General features: G+C 40.8%; 1 protein-coding gene across 1 annotated transcript in view; it reads left to right on the top strand.

Moving 5' to 3' along the window:
• ADGRA2 (adhesion G protein-coupled receptor A2) overlaps positions 1-17072 on the top strand; it is a 402513-nt gene that overhangs the window by 364340 nt on the left and 21101 nt on the right. Inside the window, exons 12-14 of the mRNA XM_069213453.1 lie at positions 669-890; positions 2289-2490; positions 5320-5528. Of these exons, the coding sequence (XP_069069554.1) occupies positions 669-890; positions 2289-2490; positions 5320-5528 (633 nt within the window). The remainder of the gene's footprint in view (positions 1-668; positions 891-2288; positions 2491-5319; positions 5529-17072) is intronic.

The raw sequence follows: 17072 nt of genomic DNA, 5'->3' as shown, positions 1-17072 counted from the left end.
TGTCCCGTGCCAATGTAGTTAGGTGCCTGAGAAGCAGCTCTTACTGCCTTCAAGCCTTTACTATCTTTTTACCAGTCTACTCGGATGAGGATCTCCAATAGCTGACTATACATTAGGGCAGTCTGTGTCGGCTAGTCCATCCAGAACTATGACTATTGATAACAAGTGTGTAAAAAAATTCCACTCCCTGTGCAAAGTCTTATTTCTGCAGGGGTCATCATTTCAAGTTGTTTTGAGGCATCCAGCAACTACAAAGAACGATAAAGTCCAGATTCTGCCAATAAATTGGCTAAGTGACAAATAGTATTTAACGTGACATGCAGATTTTTGTGTGTAAGGACCAAAATCTGTTAATATTCCCCAGTTACTACAAAGAGGTGGAATTTATAGCACCCAATACATTCAAACCCAGGGGTACCAATTTTTATTGGGTGCAATAAATTCCAACTACAACTAAAAATCAGGGCCTATGTGCCTTATTTTAGAGAGTTCAAGGGCTGGGGCAAAGTGGAATCCAGTGTTTTCAAAATGCCGAAATAAAACAGAAACAAAACATATTCTGGATCCAGCAACTTGAAATATGAATCCTACAAACAAGGCAAACTAATTACAGGTGAGAAACTGTAAAACTGTAGGTAAATATATATAACATTTATGTTTTTTACCAGCACTCAAGTAACATCGCTTTGGAGGCTTTCCTAATAAAGCCAGAAAGCTACGTGGGTCTGACGTGCACTGCATTCCAGAGGAAAGAAGGTCATGGCCACCGGTCCAACCTGCAAGATGTCACTCGACGAGAGCAAGAAACAGACATACATCCAGAGCAGAAGATGAGGTTTAGGTGCACCACTGGCAGTTTCAACAACTCTATGGAGAACCTTCGTATAAAAGTAAGGGAGTCATAAATAATGCATAAGTCGCACTTCTCAGAGACAGATAACAATAGTGAGGGATACAGGTGGACGTGTCATATGACAATTAGAATTGTGCATATTGCTGTAGGGTCCACTGAAAGAGTGCCTCAAGCACCCCCAAACCAATGCATTAGAGAAGAGGGTGCATGTCAGTACAGTAAGGGGTTGTGGGGAAGTTCACTGAATTGTATTGGGGTGTGGAGCTCAATCACAAGTTCAAATACATGGGCAAGTTATTATAGGGGAATTCATGAGGTCAGCGGTACTACATGAGTATAGAGCATGCTGTTGGGCACCAGAGGAGTGGATTATAGGAGAGCCCAATCAGTGAGGGTGGTGAAGAAACGCAGCCGAATAGATTACGGAAGAGATACACAAGAGGACAAGGACAATAGTGCTAGGCAAGAGTGTATTAGAACAGTCCCAGATGATTAGAGACACTGTGAGGAGATGTAGAAGAGTGCATATAATGGGAGGCCCCACTAGCGAGGAGGACTACAAGAGTGTAAGTGATGAACATCAAGCTAGGGTAGCATTGAAAAATGGAGAGTCTAGCAATAGGTAGGGAATGAGTATTGTAAAAGTGTACATGTCAAAAACTAAATCAGGACATTTAATACTGGCAATCCATAGTATGATTACCCCAGATGAGCTGGCAAATGTGTGTGCTGTCATGAAAAGCCAGGAGAAAGAACATACAGCATGGATATTGTACAAATGTGACTTTAGGGATTTATTCTCCCAGCATGCTGCTATGCGGTTTATGTAAATTTGTTATCTTGTCCTTTGAAATGAGAGGAGAGAAACCCTATCTAAAATATAAAGTAATTCATACCAAAAATCAATCCATACCCTTTTTAACTTACCTTGAAGTCCAGTGGCTCTGTCAGCGTATCTACTATAAGAACATAGAAGACAGAAGTTATTCAAATATTGTCACTGAATTGATAGGCCTGAGTAACTTGAGGGTAGCAGCAAGACATTTACTGTCAGTCTTCATTGTGTTAAAATGTAATGTTTGAATCCCCAAGGTAGTAACATTTAGTAAGAGAGATATATATTAAAATACTAAATTACAATAATATCGACCTTATCAACATATCACATGGTGAAACTAGGTAGATGGAAATTTCAGAATTATAAATATATCCATACCCTGAACTAGTGGAAGCCAACAGAAAGTTTGCAATTTTTTTGTAGGTTGAAATTTCGACTGTTAAATAGTGACATACAATTGATGAGATGTCTCTGGATGAGCAGTTAGAGTGACCTCACTAACCATGCATCCTTTAGTCTATAACTCTTCTGTCCTCTGCTTGCTTCCTCTATTGTCTGTAATAAAACCCCAATTGGTTGTCTTCTTTCTCCATTTAGAATAGTGTTCCTCTGGCCTCCATCCAGTTACCTAAAAACCTCTTCTCTATGCCGACCTTGACACCCATGCCTCCAGACTGTAAGCTTCAGTTTGTGGCCTTCAGGAATGGCAAGCTCTTCCACAGCATGGGAAACTCATCTGGGCTCGCGGACGACGGCAAGCGAAGGGGTCTCGCCACACCCATCATCTACGCTGGCATAAGTAAGCGACACCTCTAGTGTAAAATATGTGGCTCAACCTTCTTCATGAATAAAGTGACATCTTTTCAAATTAAAAGATGCATTGTGGTACATTATGAGCACACACAAAAGATCATCAAATGAAAATATTTCTTTGCCAGTGGGGTAGTAAGTTCAAGAAGCAACGTTTTAGGTCTGGATAGTTAACAGACTGTCCTTTTATTCTAAACAGTTCTTTTTAATGAATCTACAAACAAAATTAGACTGCACAACTATATGGATATAAATAGTTACTATATCATGAATCATCAGAAATATGTGTTGAAATGTGAGAGGGTCCTTACATTTTCTACAATGAGTGGCAGACAAAAGGTACTTCCAACAGGACATTCATTGAGATAAGCTCCAGGGAGAACATCTCAGCCATCCTGTCCTGATCAACTCCCAGTTCAAATCAACACATTATCATAAGAATCCTCTAACCCAAGGTTCCAGTGGAATGCAAGACTTTCACATTCCACAGACCTTCAAGAAGTTCTGATTACCACATATCTCCCTCTTTTATACATAACAATTAAATTGATAAAACTGTAATAAAATAATACACTGACAAGCTAAATAAACATAACAAAGTACAAGTGATCTACAACAAATCATGGCTGAATTCAGTAAAAACAAAAACATAAGAAGTATAATTGGCTATTTCATTACGTAACAGAATTTAAATGTAACATTTCTCACAGTCCATTACTGATTCATACTAAGTACAAATCATCTCTTGTACTGCTCCAAGAATTTAGGAGTCTTTCTTCTTCTTTTACCCCTTCTCACACCCACAGTACTATCTTCCTTTTCTTTATTTTTAACTTTTCCCCAATTTTCTACTTTCGTCACTCGCATCTACATTTCCATCATCTTCATTCTCATGTTCATTTCCATTTTAAGACATACTATTACTCTTTTCATTTTCATCACCATTGTCTCCAGTCATATCTTCCTTCCTCTTTCTATTTTTAACTACAACTACCCTGTTAAGATGCCACACTATGGTGTCAGTGAATTTAATTGCCTTCTTGAATAATTTCACTACACGTTAAGGTCTTGAGAACATTTCAGAACTCCCTTTAGGCATCCTGATGAATACAGAAGCTCCTATTAGCACACTGGTAACCTTGACCCCTTTTTTTATTATCAAACCATTTTTTCCTGTCTTTCATTTTCTTTTTTCCCTTCAATAGTCTTTCTTCAATTTCTCTGTCCCTCGTCTTTACATTTCCTCCTTTTCCACCTCACTTTTCATCAATCCACGAGGTTGTCATGTTGCTGTTAGGTTTCCTCCTCCTAAATAATTCGAATGGTGGCTCTTCTGTCACCCTGTGTCGGGTCAGGTGATAAATTTCAACTTTCTTTCTCCCTTCTTCTTTTCATTCTTGTGCATTATCTTCAGCCATTCTGATGGTTTCTTTCAACACCCTATGAAAGCGTTCAACCACTACATGGGTTTCAGGGTGATAAAAAGCACATCTCTTGTGTTTAAACCGTCTATCAGTTAACATTTTTTCCATCTCTCTAGAGACTAACTGAACACCATTATCAGTCAATAGGGCACCTGGGGCCCCCTCTCTGCTTTTCAGCTCACTTAGGAATCCAATTATATGCTTAGTTTCCGCCCTAAGTGTAAACATCACTTCTGGCCATTTTGAAAACAAATCCAGGAATACAATCACAAATATTGGCTCTGATTTAGAATAAATTATTCCAAGAATATCTAATGCAACTTCCTTCAGTGGCCCCTCCGGTATCTTTCTTATCACCATAGGTTGCACTCTGGGTTATAAAATGTTGTCACTAGTCATATGCTGCACACAATCTCTTATGAATCTTTCTGTTTCATTATCCTGTTCAGGCCACCAATAAACAGTTCTTAACCTTTCCTTAGTCTTCGAGATACCTTGATGTCCGTCATGTGGCAAGTTTATGAACGACTCTCTCACCGGTGGGACCAATCTCATTCTCCAGAATAAGAATCCATTATTTTCTGATAACCCTTTGAATACTCTGTGTCATTTTTTTTCCATTCATCCTGTGAAATTGTATTACCTTCAATTGCACATACATTCATTTCCTCTTCCAACTCTTCATCATTAACTTCACTTTTATACAGATCCGTTACTAAGCGAGATAAATTATCCACTACTACATTCTTGGGTATGTAGAAAATGAGGCGGTGGTTGAGGTTTGCTGGTCCTTTGTTGTGCAGTGCCTTGAAGGTGTGGATCAGGAGTACATATGTGATGCAGTTGTTGACTGGGAGCCAGTGTAGGCAATTAATCCGAACAGCTACCGCTTGGATTTCCCCAAATTCTCAATACTAATGACCCCACTTTGATCAAATTGACAACACCTTTCAAACTGCTTTGACCGTACTAACCCCACACCCAGCCATGTTAGTCCAATGCAGGACTGGTACTCTTACGAAGCCAAAAGGTGGTAAATTGATGCTAAATATTTATCTACAAATAAATCAGTTTTGGAAAGTCAGGTTATTTCTTGGCAGGACAGCAATAGGCTAGTTGTTCTTAAACGTGGTAGTGAGCTGCGACTTTCCTTTAAAAGGCAGCAACATCCATCCATTTTCCATTACATTCTAGCCGACTTTGACATAGGGAAGGTTAGTATGATTCAAATGAGCAAGCTACAGTTTCTCTTATGCTTATATTTTGGGAATTACGTTGTTATTTCATTGTTTTCCTTGCAAATCTCACATATATCAAAATGAGCTAATTTGGACTACAAACCCATAATCTGCTCTACGACAAAGTGACTCTAACCCATATTCACTCTCCTGCAGGAGGATGCAGCATAAGTAATCTAAGCGATCCTGTGATGGTCTCACTAAGGCACCTCATAGAAGGAGGGGACCCAGTGCCAGCATACTGGAACTTCGACCTGCTGGAAGGATCCGGTGGATGGAGCTCTGATGGTTGCCAGCTCGTACGGGAAGAAGTAAATATCACCACAATCCAGTGCTGGCACCTGAACAACTTTGCTGTTCTGAAGGTAAGAATGACATGTCACATACGTTTGCTCTGGAATAACTCTGCCATGTCACCGTTGTGATTCATTTAGGAAGTAAAAGTTCATCTTAAGAAAAATGCTAAGTATTCCTTTTGTTGTGCAATATTATATATATATATATATGTTCGATGGCATGTGTAGCTGCAGATACACATGCTGTGCACATCCCGCCATCTGGTGTTGGGCTTGGAGTGTTACAAGTTGTTTTTCTTCGAAGAAGTCTTTTCGAGTCACGAGATCGAGGGACTCCTCCCATTTCGGCTCCATTGCGCATGGGCGTCGACTCCATCTTAGATTGTTTTTTTTCCGCCATCGGGTTCGGATGTGTTCCTTTTCGCTCCGTGTTTCGGGTCGGAAAGTTAGTTCGAATCTCGGAAAAATCGTCGGTATTGTTTGCGTTCGGTATCGGGTTAGTTACAACAGATCGACACCGACTTTTGAAGAGCTCCGGTGGCCCTTTGGGGTTTTTTCGATCCCCCGTCGAGGCCTGGTCGGGCCCGGCCACGTGTCTCTTCAAGGCTGATGGAACGGACCCCATTCCGCTTCTGCCCAAAATGCCATAACAAGTATCCATATACAGATCAGCATCTGGTCTGTAACTTGTGTTTGTCGCCGGAACACAAGGAAGATACTTGTGAAGCCTGTCGAGCGTTTTGGTCCAGGAAGACCGAAGAGCAAGGAGACTGCAAATGGCGTCGGCGCCGACAGGACAAGAGCGTTTCGAGGAGGAGGAAGAAACATTCTCCATCCAGGAATCGGACTCGGATGAATTCGATCCCGAAGAAACGCCGAAAACCGTGAGTAAGACGTCGAAACACAAAACTCACAAAAAAACCACTAAAGCCCAGGGGACGCCACCGCCAACAGGCCATGGCTTAACCCGAAAAATAGGTGACCGATCATCGGCACCGAAAAAGGGCACGCTGGTGGCGAAGTCATCCGACTCCGGTCGAGATACCGCCACACAGCAATCTCGGGCTCGAGATAGTGGCTCCGAGCAGGTCGGCACCGAGATAGCAGCACCGAAATGGGGCGGCACCGAGACACCACGACGCCGAAAGTAAAGAAGGTTTCGTCGGAACCGAAAAAAGCAGCCGAAAAGGTTTCGATACCGAAACATCCGGCCTCGGAACCGAAAACAAGTTCCTACACTGAGGAACAAGGACTGTCCACACAAATGAAGACACATAGATTTGGACAGGAATTGGAAACAATAGAGCCAGACTATACACAAAGAAGGCTCCATAGCCAAAAAGAAACAGGGAAGATCAATACTCTCCCTCCGATTAAAATGAAACATAAACTTGCCATTCAGGAAAAAGACAAGCAGCCACAGGCAAAGGTGGCTAAACAAGTAACCCCGCCACCATCTCCACAATGCTCTCCGCAACCATCACCGGTGGCCACTCCACCATTGATGCAATCCCCAACTCATACAGGAATGAGTCAAGATGACCCTGACGCATGGGACCTTTATGACGCACCAGTGTCAGATAATAGTCCTGAATGTTATCCAGCTAGACCGTCGCCACCAGAGGATAGTACAGCCTACGCACAGGTGGTGTCGAGAGCAGCAGCATTTCATAATGTCAGCCTGCATGCTGAGCCCATTGAAGACGACTTTCTTTTTAACACACTGTCGTCCACACACAACCACTATCAAAGTCTTCCTATGCTACCCGGAATGCTAAAACACTCCAGACAAGTGTTTGAGGAGCCTGTAAAAGGAAGGGCCATTACTCCAAGAGTGGAGAAAAAATATAAACCGCCACCAACAGACCCCGTGTACATCACACAACAGCTAACACCGGACTCAGTTGTAGTAGGGGCAGCGCGCAAAAGAGCGAACTCACATACTTCAGGAGATGCACCACCTCCAGATAAAGAAAGTAAAAAATTAGACGCAGCAGGCAAGAGGGTGGCGGCACAAGCAGCAAACCAGTGGCGTATTGCCAGTTCACAGGCTTTGTTGGCCAGATACGATAGGGCCCATTGGGACAAAATGCAACACTTTATAGAACATTTGCCCAAGGAGTTCCAAAAGAGAGCGCAGCAGGTAGGAGAAGAAGGACAGAGTATCTCCAACAATCAGATACGGTCAGCAATGGACGCTGCAGACACAGCTGCTAGAACTGTCAACACAGCAGTAACAATAAGGAGACATGCATGGCTGCGTACATCAGGATTTAAACCAGAAATACAGCAAGCTGTGCTGAATATGCCATTCAACGGACAGCAGTTGTTTGGGCCGGATGTGGACACTGCGATCTAAAAACTTAAAAAAGACACTGACACGGCCAAAGAGCAGAGGCACATTTCGAAAAATACAGTTTAGAGGGGGTTTTCGACGACAAAGCACAGAACCCACAACCTCACAAGCAAGGCCCACTTATCAAGGCCAATATCAGCGGGGAAGTTTTCGGGGGCAATATAGAGGGGGACAATTCCAAAAAAATAAAGGGAAGTTCCAAAGCCCCAAAACCCCTCAAAACAAGCAGTGACTTCCAAGTCACACATCCCCAACACATAACACCTGTGGGGGGAAGAATAAGCCAATTTTACAAACATTGGGAGGAGATAACAACAGACACTTGGGTACTGGCAATTATCCAGCATGGTTATTGCATAGAATTTCTCAAATTCCCTCCAAACGTCCCACCGAAAACACACAATATGTCAAAACAACATATAGATCTTCTAGGACTAGAAGTTCAAGCATTGCTACTGAAAGAAGCAATAGAATTAGTACCAGAACACCAGAAAGGAACAGGAGTTTACTCTCTGTACTTTCTCATACCCAAAAAGGACAAGAGTCTAAGACCTATATTAGATCTCAGAACATTAAATACCTACATCAAATCAGATCACTTTCACATGGTGACATTACAAGACGTAATCCCACTGCTCAAACAACAAGACTACATGACAACACTAGACCTAAAGGATGCATATTTCCATATACGATACATCCTTCACACAGAAAGTACTTAAGGTTTGTATTCCAAGGGATACATTACCAATTCAAGGTGTTGCCATTCGGAATAACAACTGCGCCAAGAGTTTTTACAAAGTGCCTGGCAGTCGTAGCTGCACATATCAGAAGGCAGCAAATACATGTGTTCCCGTACCTAGACGATTGGTTAATCAAAACCAACACGCTAAAATGGTGTTCACAACACACAAAGTATGTCATAGAAACCCTCCACAAACTAGGTTTCTCAATCAACTACCCAAAGTCACACCTTCTGCCGTGTCAAACACAGCAATACTTAGGGGCTACAATCAACACAACAAAAGGGATTGCCACTCCAAGTCCACAAAGGGTTCAGGCATTTCACAATGTAATACAGGCCATGTATCCAAAACAAAAAATACAAGTCAAAATGGTGATGAAACTCCTAGGCATGATGTCCTCATGCATAGCCATTGTCCCAAACGCAAGGTTGCACATGCGGCCCTTACAACAGTGCCTAACATCACAGTGGTCACAGGCACAGGGTCAACTTCTAGATCTGGTGTTGGTAGACCGCCAAACATACATCTCGCTTCAATGGTGGAACAGTATAAATTTAAACCAAGGGCGGCCTTTCCAAGACCCAGTGCCACAATATGTAATAACAACAGATGCCTCCATGATAGGGTGGGGAGCACACCTCAATCAATACAGCATCCAAGGACATTGGGACACTCACCAAAAACAGTTTCACATAAATCACTTAGAACTATTGGCAGTATTTCTAGCGCTGAAAGCATTTCAACCCATAATAAGCCACAAACACATTCTTGTCAAAACAGACAACATGACAACTATGTATTACCTAAACAAACAGGGAGGGACACACTCAACACAGTTGTGTCTCCTGGCACAGAGAATATGGCATTGGGCGATTCACAACCACATTCGTCTAATAGCACAATTTATTCCAGGAATTCAGAATCAGTTAGCAGACAATCTCTCTCGGGATCACCAACAGATCCACGAATGGGGAGATTCACCCCCAAATACTGAATACTTACTTCCACAGTTGGGGAACTCCACAAATAGATCTATTTGCAACAAAGGAAAACGCAAAATGCCAAAACTTCGCATCCAGGTACCCACAAGATCAGTCTCAGGGCAATGCGTTATGGATGGGCTGGTCAGGGATATTTGCTTACGCTTTTCCCCCTCTCCCACTCCTTCCATATCTAGTAAACAAGTTGAGTCAAAACAAACTCAAACTCATACTAATAGCACCAACATGGGCAAGACAACCTTGGTACACAACACTACTAGACCTCTCAGTAGTGCCTCATGTCAAACTACCAAACATACCAGATCTGTTAACGCAACACAAACAACAGATCAGACACCCAAACCCAGCATCGCTGAATCTAGCAATCTGGCTCCTGAAGTCCTAGAGTTCGGACACTTAGACCTTACACAGGAATGTATGGAGGTCATAAAACAAGCTAGGAAACCTACCACTAGACATTGCTATGCAAATAAGTGGAAAAGATTTGTTTATTACTGCCATAATAATCAAATTCAACCCTTACACGCATCTGCCAAAGACATCGTAGGATACTTACTACATTTGCAAAAGTCAAAGCTAGCTTTTTCTTCCATTAAAATACATCTTACAGCAATTTCAGCTTACCTGCAAATTATGCACTCAACTTCTCTATTTAGGATGCCAGTCATAAAAGCAGTTATGGAAGGCCTAAAGAGAATTATACCACCAAGAACACCACCAGTTCCTTCATGGAACCTCAACATTGTCTTAACACGACTCATGGGTCCACCTTTTGAGCCCATGCACTCTTGTGAAATGCAATACTTAACATGGGAAGTTGCATTTTTAATTACCATCACATCTTTAAGAAGAGTAAGTGAGATTCAAGCATTTACCATACAAGAACAATTTATTCAAATACACAAGCATAAAGTAGTTCTACGGACAAATCCTAAATTTTTACCAAAAGTCATATCACCGTTCCACTTAAATCAAACAGTAGAATTACCAGTGTTCTTCCCACAGCCAGACTCTGTAGCTGAAAGAGCACTACATACATTAGACATCAAAAGAGCGTTAATGTACTACATTGACAGAACAAAACTAATTCGGAAAACAAAACAATTATTTATTGCTTTCCAAAAACCTCATACAGGAAATCCAATTTCTAAACAAGGCATTGCTAGATGGATAGTTAAGTGCATTCAAGCCTGTTATCTTAAAGCAAAAAGAGAACTGCCTATTACACCAAAGGCACACTCAACTAGAAAGAAAAGTGCTACCATGGCCTTTCTAGGAAATATTCCAATGACCGAAATATGTAAGGCAGCTACATGGTCTACGCCTCATACATTTACCAAACACTACTGTGTAGATGTGCTAACGGCACAACAAGCCACAGTAGGCCAAGCAGAACTACGAACATTGTTTCAAACAACTTCAACTCCTACAGGCTGAGCCACCGCTTTTGGGGACATAACTGCTTACTAGTCTATGCACAGCATGTGTATCTGCAGCTACACATGCCATTGAACGGAAAATGTCACTTACCCAGTGTACATCTGTTCGTGGCATTAGTCGCTGCAGATTCACATGCGCCCACCCGCCTCCCCGGAAGCCTGTAGCCGTTTAGAAGTTGATCTTGAACATTTGTAAATTTGTAAGTATATTACTTTAAACTACATTATGTACATACGTATTCACTCCATTGCATGGGCACTATTACTAGCATACACAACTCCTACCTCACCCTCTGCGGGGAAAACAATCTAAGATGGAGTCGACGCCCATGCGCAATGGAGCCGAAATGGGAGGAGTCCCTCGATCTCGTGACTCGAAAAGACTTCTTTGAAGAAAAACAACTTGTAACACTCCGAGCCCAACACCAGATGGCGGGATGTGCACAGCATGTGAATCTGCAGCAACTAATGCCACGAACAGATGTACACTGGGTAAGTGCCATTTTCCATATATATATATATGTGTGTATATATATATATATATGTGTGTATATATATATATATATATATATATATATATATATATATATATATATATATATATATAATGCAGAAGAAAATGTCTAATATCAGAAATGAATTCATAATGGCTCGTTGGCTTCATAAATGTTCCATTTTTGAGGCTAGTGTTATTGGAGGCTTTTGTACAGGCGACAGTTCCTGAGGTGAGCCTATAAAGTGATCTAAAATAATTTTAAAATGGCCTAAGAAACCAGCCTGGGATGCCAAAGGACTGCTATATTAACTGGCAATGGGTCACTGGGACCAACGGAAAAAGGGTGTTGTACTACACAGTATAAATCATTAGTGAGTCCTTACCCATGGTAATGGTGTCCAGGGTTGGAGTCCACGTCTTAAAAAGGATAAAGAACTGTGGAAGGAATCTCTCTCTGTGAGATGAAAGTCTGGAAGATAGTAGGAAGAGAGTAGATATGCCCGAGACACATAAGTATATTAGTCTTCCATATTTAATAGAGTTGGTGAGCAGATTTTAGCAGAGGTGTGCCTCTCGAACAAAGAATCATTAGAAAAAGTTCATCAAATATAGGCTTTGAAGTAACTTCAGGAAGTTCTTACCAGAAAGTCTGGCAATTCCATTAAGCCTCATCCAGCATGTGGGTGTTGTGTCCTCTAATAATTCCTTACCAAGCAATTGGCATTAGTACAATAATTCACCTTTAGATTCCAGTAGCGTTATGTGTACATGAGTGTACAGTAGATGGACTTCCAATAAATTAGGTTATCCGTATTTTTAATGTTCATTGTAATGAATTACATTTATTTCGGAGGGAGCAGTGACCATAATACAGTCTGTAAGTGGCACTGTTGAATGCAAGCGTTCAGTTTTCTCTCAACCATTAACTGTCTGAGATAACTTGATCGGCCAGAGCTTGCAGCAAGCAACACAAAATCAAGTTGGCCACACATAAAGGCTGCGGATGTGACCTTAATCAAGTAGCCATGTCACTGCATTGTCCCAAGACAGTGTATATGCTTTCCACACTTACCATAAGTCTATCTACATCATGATGTGTTGTGTGCCTAACATAGAATCCACAGTAAACAGTGAAGGCACGCATACAGAGCAACGTATACTATAATGATGTCACAGTATGAGAAGCAGATTGAGTCCACGTAGCTGTGAATCTACCCTATACCTTTAGTGTAACTCCATAGATCACAAATACATCGCTAGGTCTTTCAGTAAGTTCCCTGGTTGAATTCCAGCCAAGATATGCAACCGTGATTGCCAAAATGCCCATTTACCAATATGCCAATATTCCAAGATCCGCGGGTCCTGGCCTCCTCTGGCTGCAAATTGTAACTAAAACTTGATGTGTCCTCAAAAAATCACAAAGAGAACAGGTAAGTTTCAACTCATTATTGCAGGCCTGGCATAGACAACTCACACATTCTAGCTCTAAACTCCCACTGACCCTTCCCATTTTAAATCATAACACTCTAAAGAGTAATAATGAGAAACAGAGGAAAAGAGCCTTCTATTTTTACATGCCGCAAGAAATGACTCCAACACCATAGTGTGGATTGGGTAAAATCTTTAGCCACTTCATAAAGTGATGTAGATGGAACAATGTGAACGAAATGATTCAGCAAACATTTCCAAATCACCAATTATTACATTTTCTGTATCATAACAGCAGGTGACCAACGTCATACAAATTAGTTAATCTACACCCCAAAGGATCAGCCTCGCCTGAACTACTTGGCTACGTCCTCTCTGCCCAAAACAGCAGGCAACTTTAGGTATCTGCCGACTCCATCAGTGAACCACAGCTTGAGTCTCTAGGCACAGTAACTAAGGGGTCAGGGATATAGACAGAGATTCTCTAGAGAAATCTGTGCCAAATGTTTCAGCAGCCACTTTAAATCAGTAGAAAAACCTCACGGCAGCTCTGGAATCCTTATACTATAGGTCAGGTCACAGAAAGCCCGCAGCTTATAAGAGTTAGCTCAAGCACTTCCATCAAGCTCTTAGCTCTCTTTCAAGCAGACATGAAACATTTAGAGGGGAGTAATTTATACTATACTAGAGTACTAGAGCCCATATTTATACTTTTTTAGCGCCGTATGTGCATCATTTTGTGACGCAAAAGCAGCGCAAACCTACAAAATACAATTGTATTTTGTAAGTTGGTGCCACTTTTGCGTCAAAAAATGACACAAATGCAGCCCTAAAAAGGTATAAATATGGGCCAATATGAGCACAGACAGACAGCCAGACTACCATGCTGCAGCAGAAAGGTAAACTAGATACGTTCACAGTAACATACTTCTGTACCTTCGTATGTTAGTAAAAGGAGCTTCTGCCGAAGGTACTGGATCGTACACATTCTGGGTCTCCGCTGCTAAGAATTAGAGATTCGCTTATGTGCCTGGGATTAGATGACATTTGGCTCAGAAAAGGTGCAACACCCTAATGACCTAAACCGTCAGCAAGGTGATGCTTGTGTTGAAACCTTGCTGTTCTCATGAGGCTGATTGTTTTTTAGCTTCCATATTTTGTATCAGTGTTGGATGTCATATTATGTTCTTTTTTGATATGTTCACCTTCAGATGGAAACTGCCAAGTGGAAGTCTGTGAAAGTGGAATGAACCACATGTATAGGTTGACAGTGGTGAGATTAAGATGGATGTCACCTGCATTGTAGTTGAAGCTAAAAAAGACCATCTTGCATCTGTAAGTTTAAAGTAAGAGAAAAATGGGCCTAATTGCGGCCCTTGAGGAAATTCATTGGTGGTCAGATGAAGATGATGCGCGCAGGATTTGGCTGTAAAGTCGAACACTAACTAGGAGTGTCTCCTTGTTTAGGTGACCCAAGGATGAACAATTTGGAGGAATAGCGGATGTTTGATTTTGTTGCCAGCTACTGAGCTCAAGTAAAATAAAGAGAGAAGCAAACAGGCAATAAAGGCTTTTGTAATGCCTTATTTTGTGTGATGTAGGAGGGGAAAGCTAGCAAGGATAGCCAAGAGTGACGTGGATTTTGAAGATCATTGTAATACAATCATAGAATGTCCACTCTAATTGTTCAGAAGCAACCTGGAAATGGGAAATGACCCATTATCATGGGATCCTACCCTCTTCTGTTTCATGTGATTAATATGAGTTCCATGACTGATTCACACCTTTTCCTGGCCCTAAATGTTAAGGCTGGGGCTAGCAACTATTTATTAAGAAATGAAAAGCCTAAGGAAGAATGTTCCCTTCCTGTGTCATGGCAATTGCATGGCCATTATCATGGTTTTTGTCAATTCCAGTCTAGATAATATAAAATGTTCTGCATTTTTGACTGATCAATTTCAAGCTCTTTCAAATTCATCAGTTTCTTGTCTTGCAAATGTAACCTCATTTCGCCAATTCTCAGTCAACTTCATTGGTTCAAAATAAACAGTGTAAAAAGCTTTAGCATACATGTAATGCATACTATTGCCTGTCAATGGTAATTTTTATTTTAACGTTCCAATACACCCCTATGTTCAGGTTGAAACAAACTTTAGGGCCTCAATTATGAGTGCTTTGGAAAATTCCAACACCTATGCAAAACGTTGTTAATATAGGACTGGAATTATGATTATGATAGAAAAAAACTGATGGTCAGACTTTTTACCAGATAAATTTCATAAAAGTATCCAATAAATAATGGGATATGAGGATTTTATAGCAGTAAGTACCAAAATATGCATGTTACACTCCATTTTGAGGGGGGGGAACTGACGTTATTTATAACATTCAATAAATAATGAACCCTATATTATAATTATTTATCAAATGCAGCTACAAAGAACACGTAATTGAAGCCTAAGTGTTTCTATCTCAAAAATAAAAAGAGGAGAGGCTGAGTCTTTTTAGTAGTATTCGGTTCTCTTTGAAGATCTGTTCTATTGCTTCCCTTACTCAGGCAGATCATTCAGCTTTCAGAACAGACACAAAGACTGATCTTCACACAATAATTCTTGCTGAATTTAAGTGACTAATCTGACTAGTGCCAAGCAGCTGTCTGGTGTGAGCTGCATTTTGTAAATATCCTTATAATTAAGCAGCATCTGTAGTTTAAATGGGGTTGAAAACCATGGATGATCTTCAGTTATTTCAGTGCATGGGGAATCTACTGCATTGGACAAAAAGTTTAAGGACAAGAGTGAGGTTCAGTTTTAACAGGCAAAGGTCAAGGAAAACAGGAAGCAGGACCAATATTTCAAATGTGTTTCAACGGTTGATTTCTGTGCAAGTGTGTTTATAGTAATGGAAGACAAGGGTATTGCTCTTCGTCCTTCTTGCACTGCAGACATTTACAAAGTCTTAGAATACATGAAGGCTGGCAAAGAACAGGATTTTTATGTGGTTTCTTTTCAAAGGTTATGGGAGTGTGACTGAATCAGAAAGACATATATTTTGCTGTCTGGACCTCATATAGATTTGAGCCTTTTGCATTCTCTTGTCAGGTATTTTGAATGTGCAAAGTCCTTGAATCTATAATAGTTAACTAGTAACAAAACTATTTTCGGGAAAGTAGCTTATTTTGTCGTATATTGATTGTGATGGAGCACTGGGCCATTCTCTCAGCATCGGTTATCTGATGGAACTTTCCCGTGAAGTCGAGAGGTGAAGGTAGTTGGCATTAGTCAAACAATTTCCAATTAACTGTATAACACATTAGGCTACACAATGAGGACCAGAAGTCAAAAATAAAGTTAAGGAGTTATATTACAACTTATGTCATGTTAATATAAATCAGTCTCAAAAACATGCTGTAAAGATACAAGATTGTAACAGGATAGCCAAGTCCCCTGAAAACGTTCAGACGAATCATCAAGAGACAAAACAGAAGTTCAGCTACAGCAATACAGAAAATTAGCTAAAATAAATCTGATGCTCAGAGAAAAGTCTTCGTACTTTTATCCTAAACATGAGTAATGTCTAAAGTCATCTAGCTTAGAACCTATATAAATCAAAATTTAGTAAATCAGGAAAAATCTCAAATAGTTGGGGAAAATGTTGAAAAAATGAATTTATATGCGATTGCATATCAGGGAAGGTGTCAGCATTTCAGAAGCTTGGTTAAGGGTCTTCTAGGGAAAAATAAAGCATTAGCTTAAGGAGCAAAAAGAGAGAAAGCTTTGAGGTCTGTGGCTCTCAGAAAGGAATAGCCTCCAATTGCAACCTGTCAGGGCACTAGTTAATACCACAGAATTCTTCTAAGCGGCACCCCCCATTCACGCCATCAGGTATTCCATCGTTCTTCCTTTCTCACATTATGAACTGCAACAATTGTGGATTCTCCCAGACCAGTCCTGAGAACGATGTCGGCCTTGGTCACCTGTGACTCTTCACTACATTATTTAATAGAGACTGCCAGTTAACACCCGTTCCTCCAGGTTCCTTATCAAGGTCTCTTTCTCAGGCTCTGTATCACTACTCAAGCTGTCAAATCATGTGAATAATCCTGCAACGAAAAAAAGACATACAAGCAGAAATGGAAAATAACATT

Source organism: Pleurodeles waltl, chromosome 11 (genome assembly GCF_031143425.1).
Source record: "Pleurodeles waltl isolate 20211129_DDA chromosome 11, aPleWal1.hap1.20221129, whole genome shotgun sequence".
Taxonomy (NCBI): Eukaryota; Metazoa; Chordata; class Amphibia; order Caudata; family Salamandridae; genus Pleurodeles; species Pleurodeles waltl.
The sequence above is the reverse complement of the archived record's forward strand: the minus strand, read 5'-3'. Positions and strand labels throughout refer to the sequence as shown.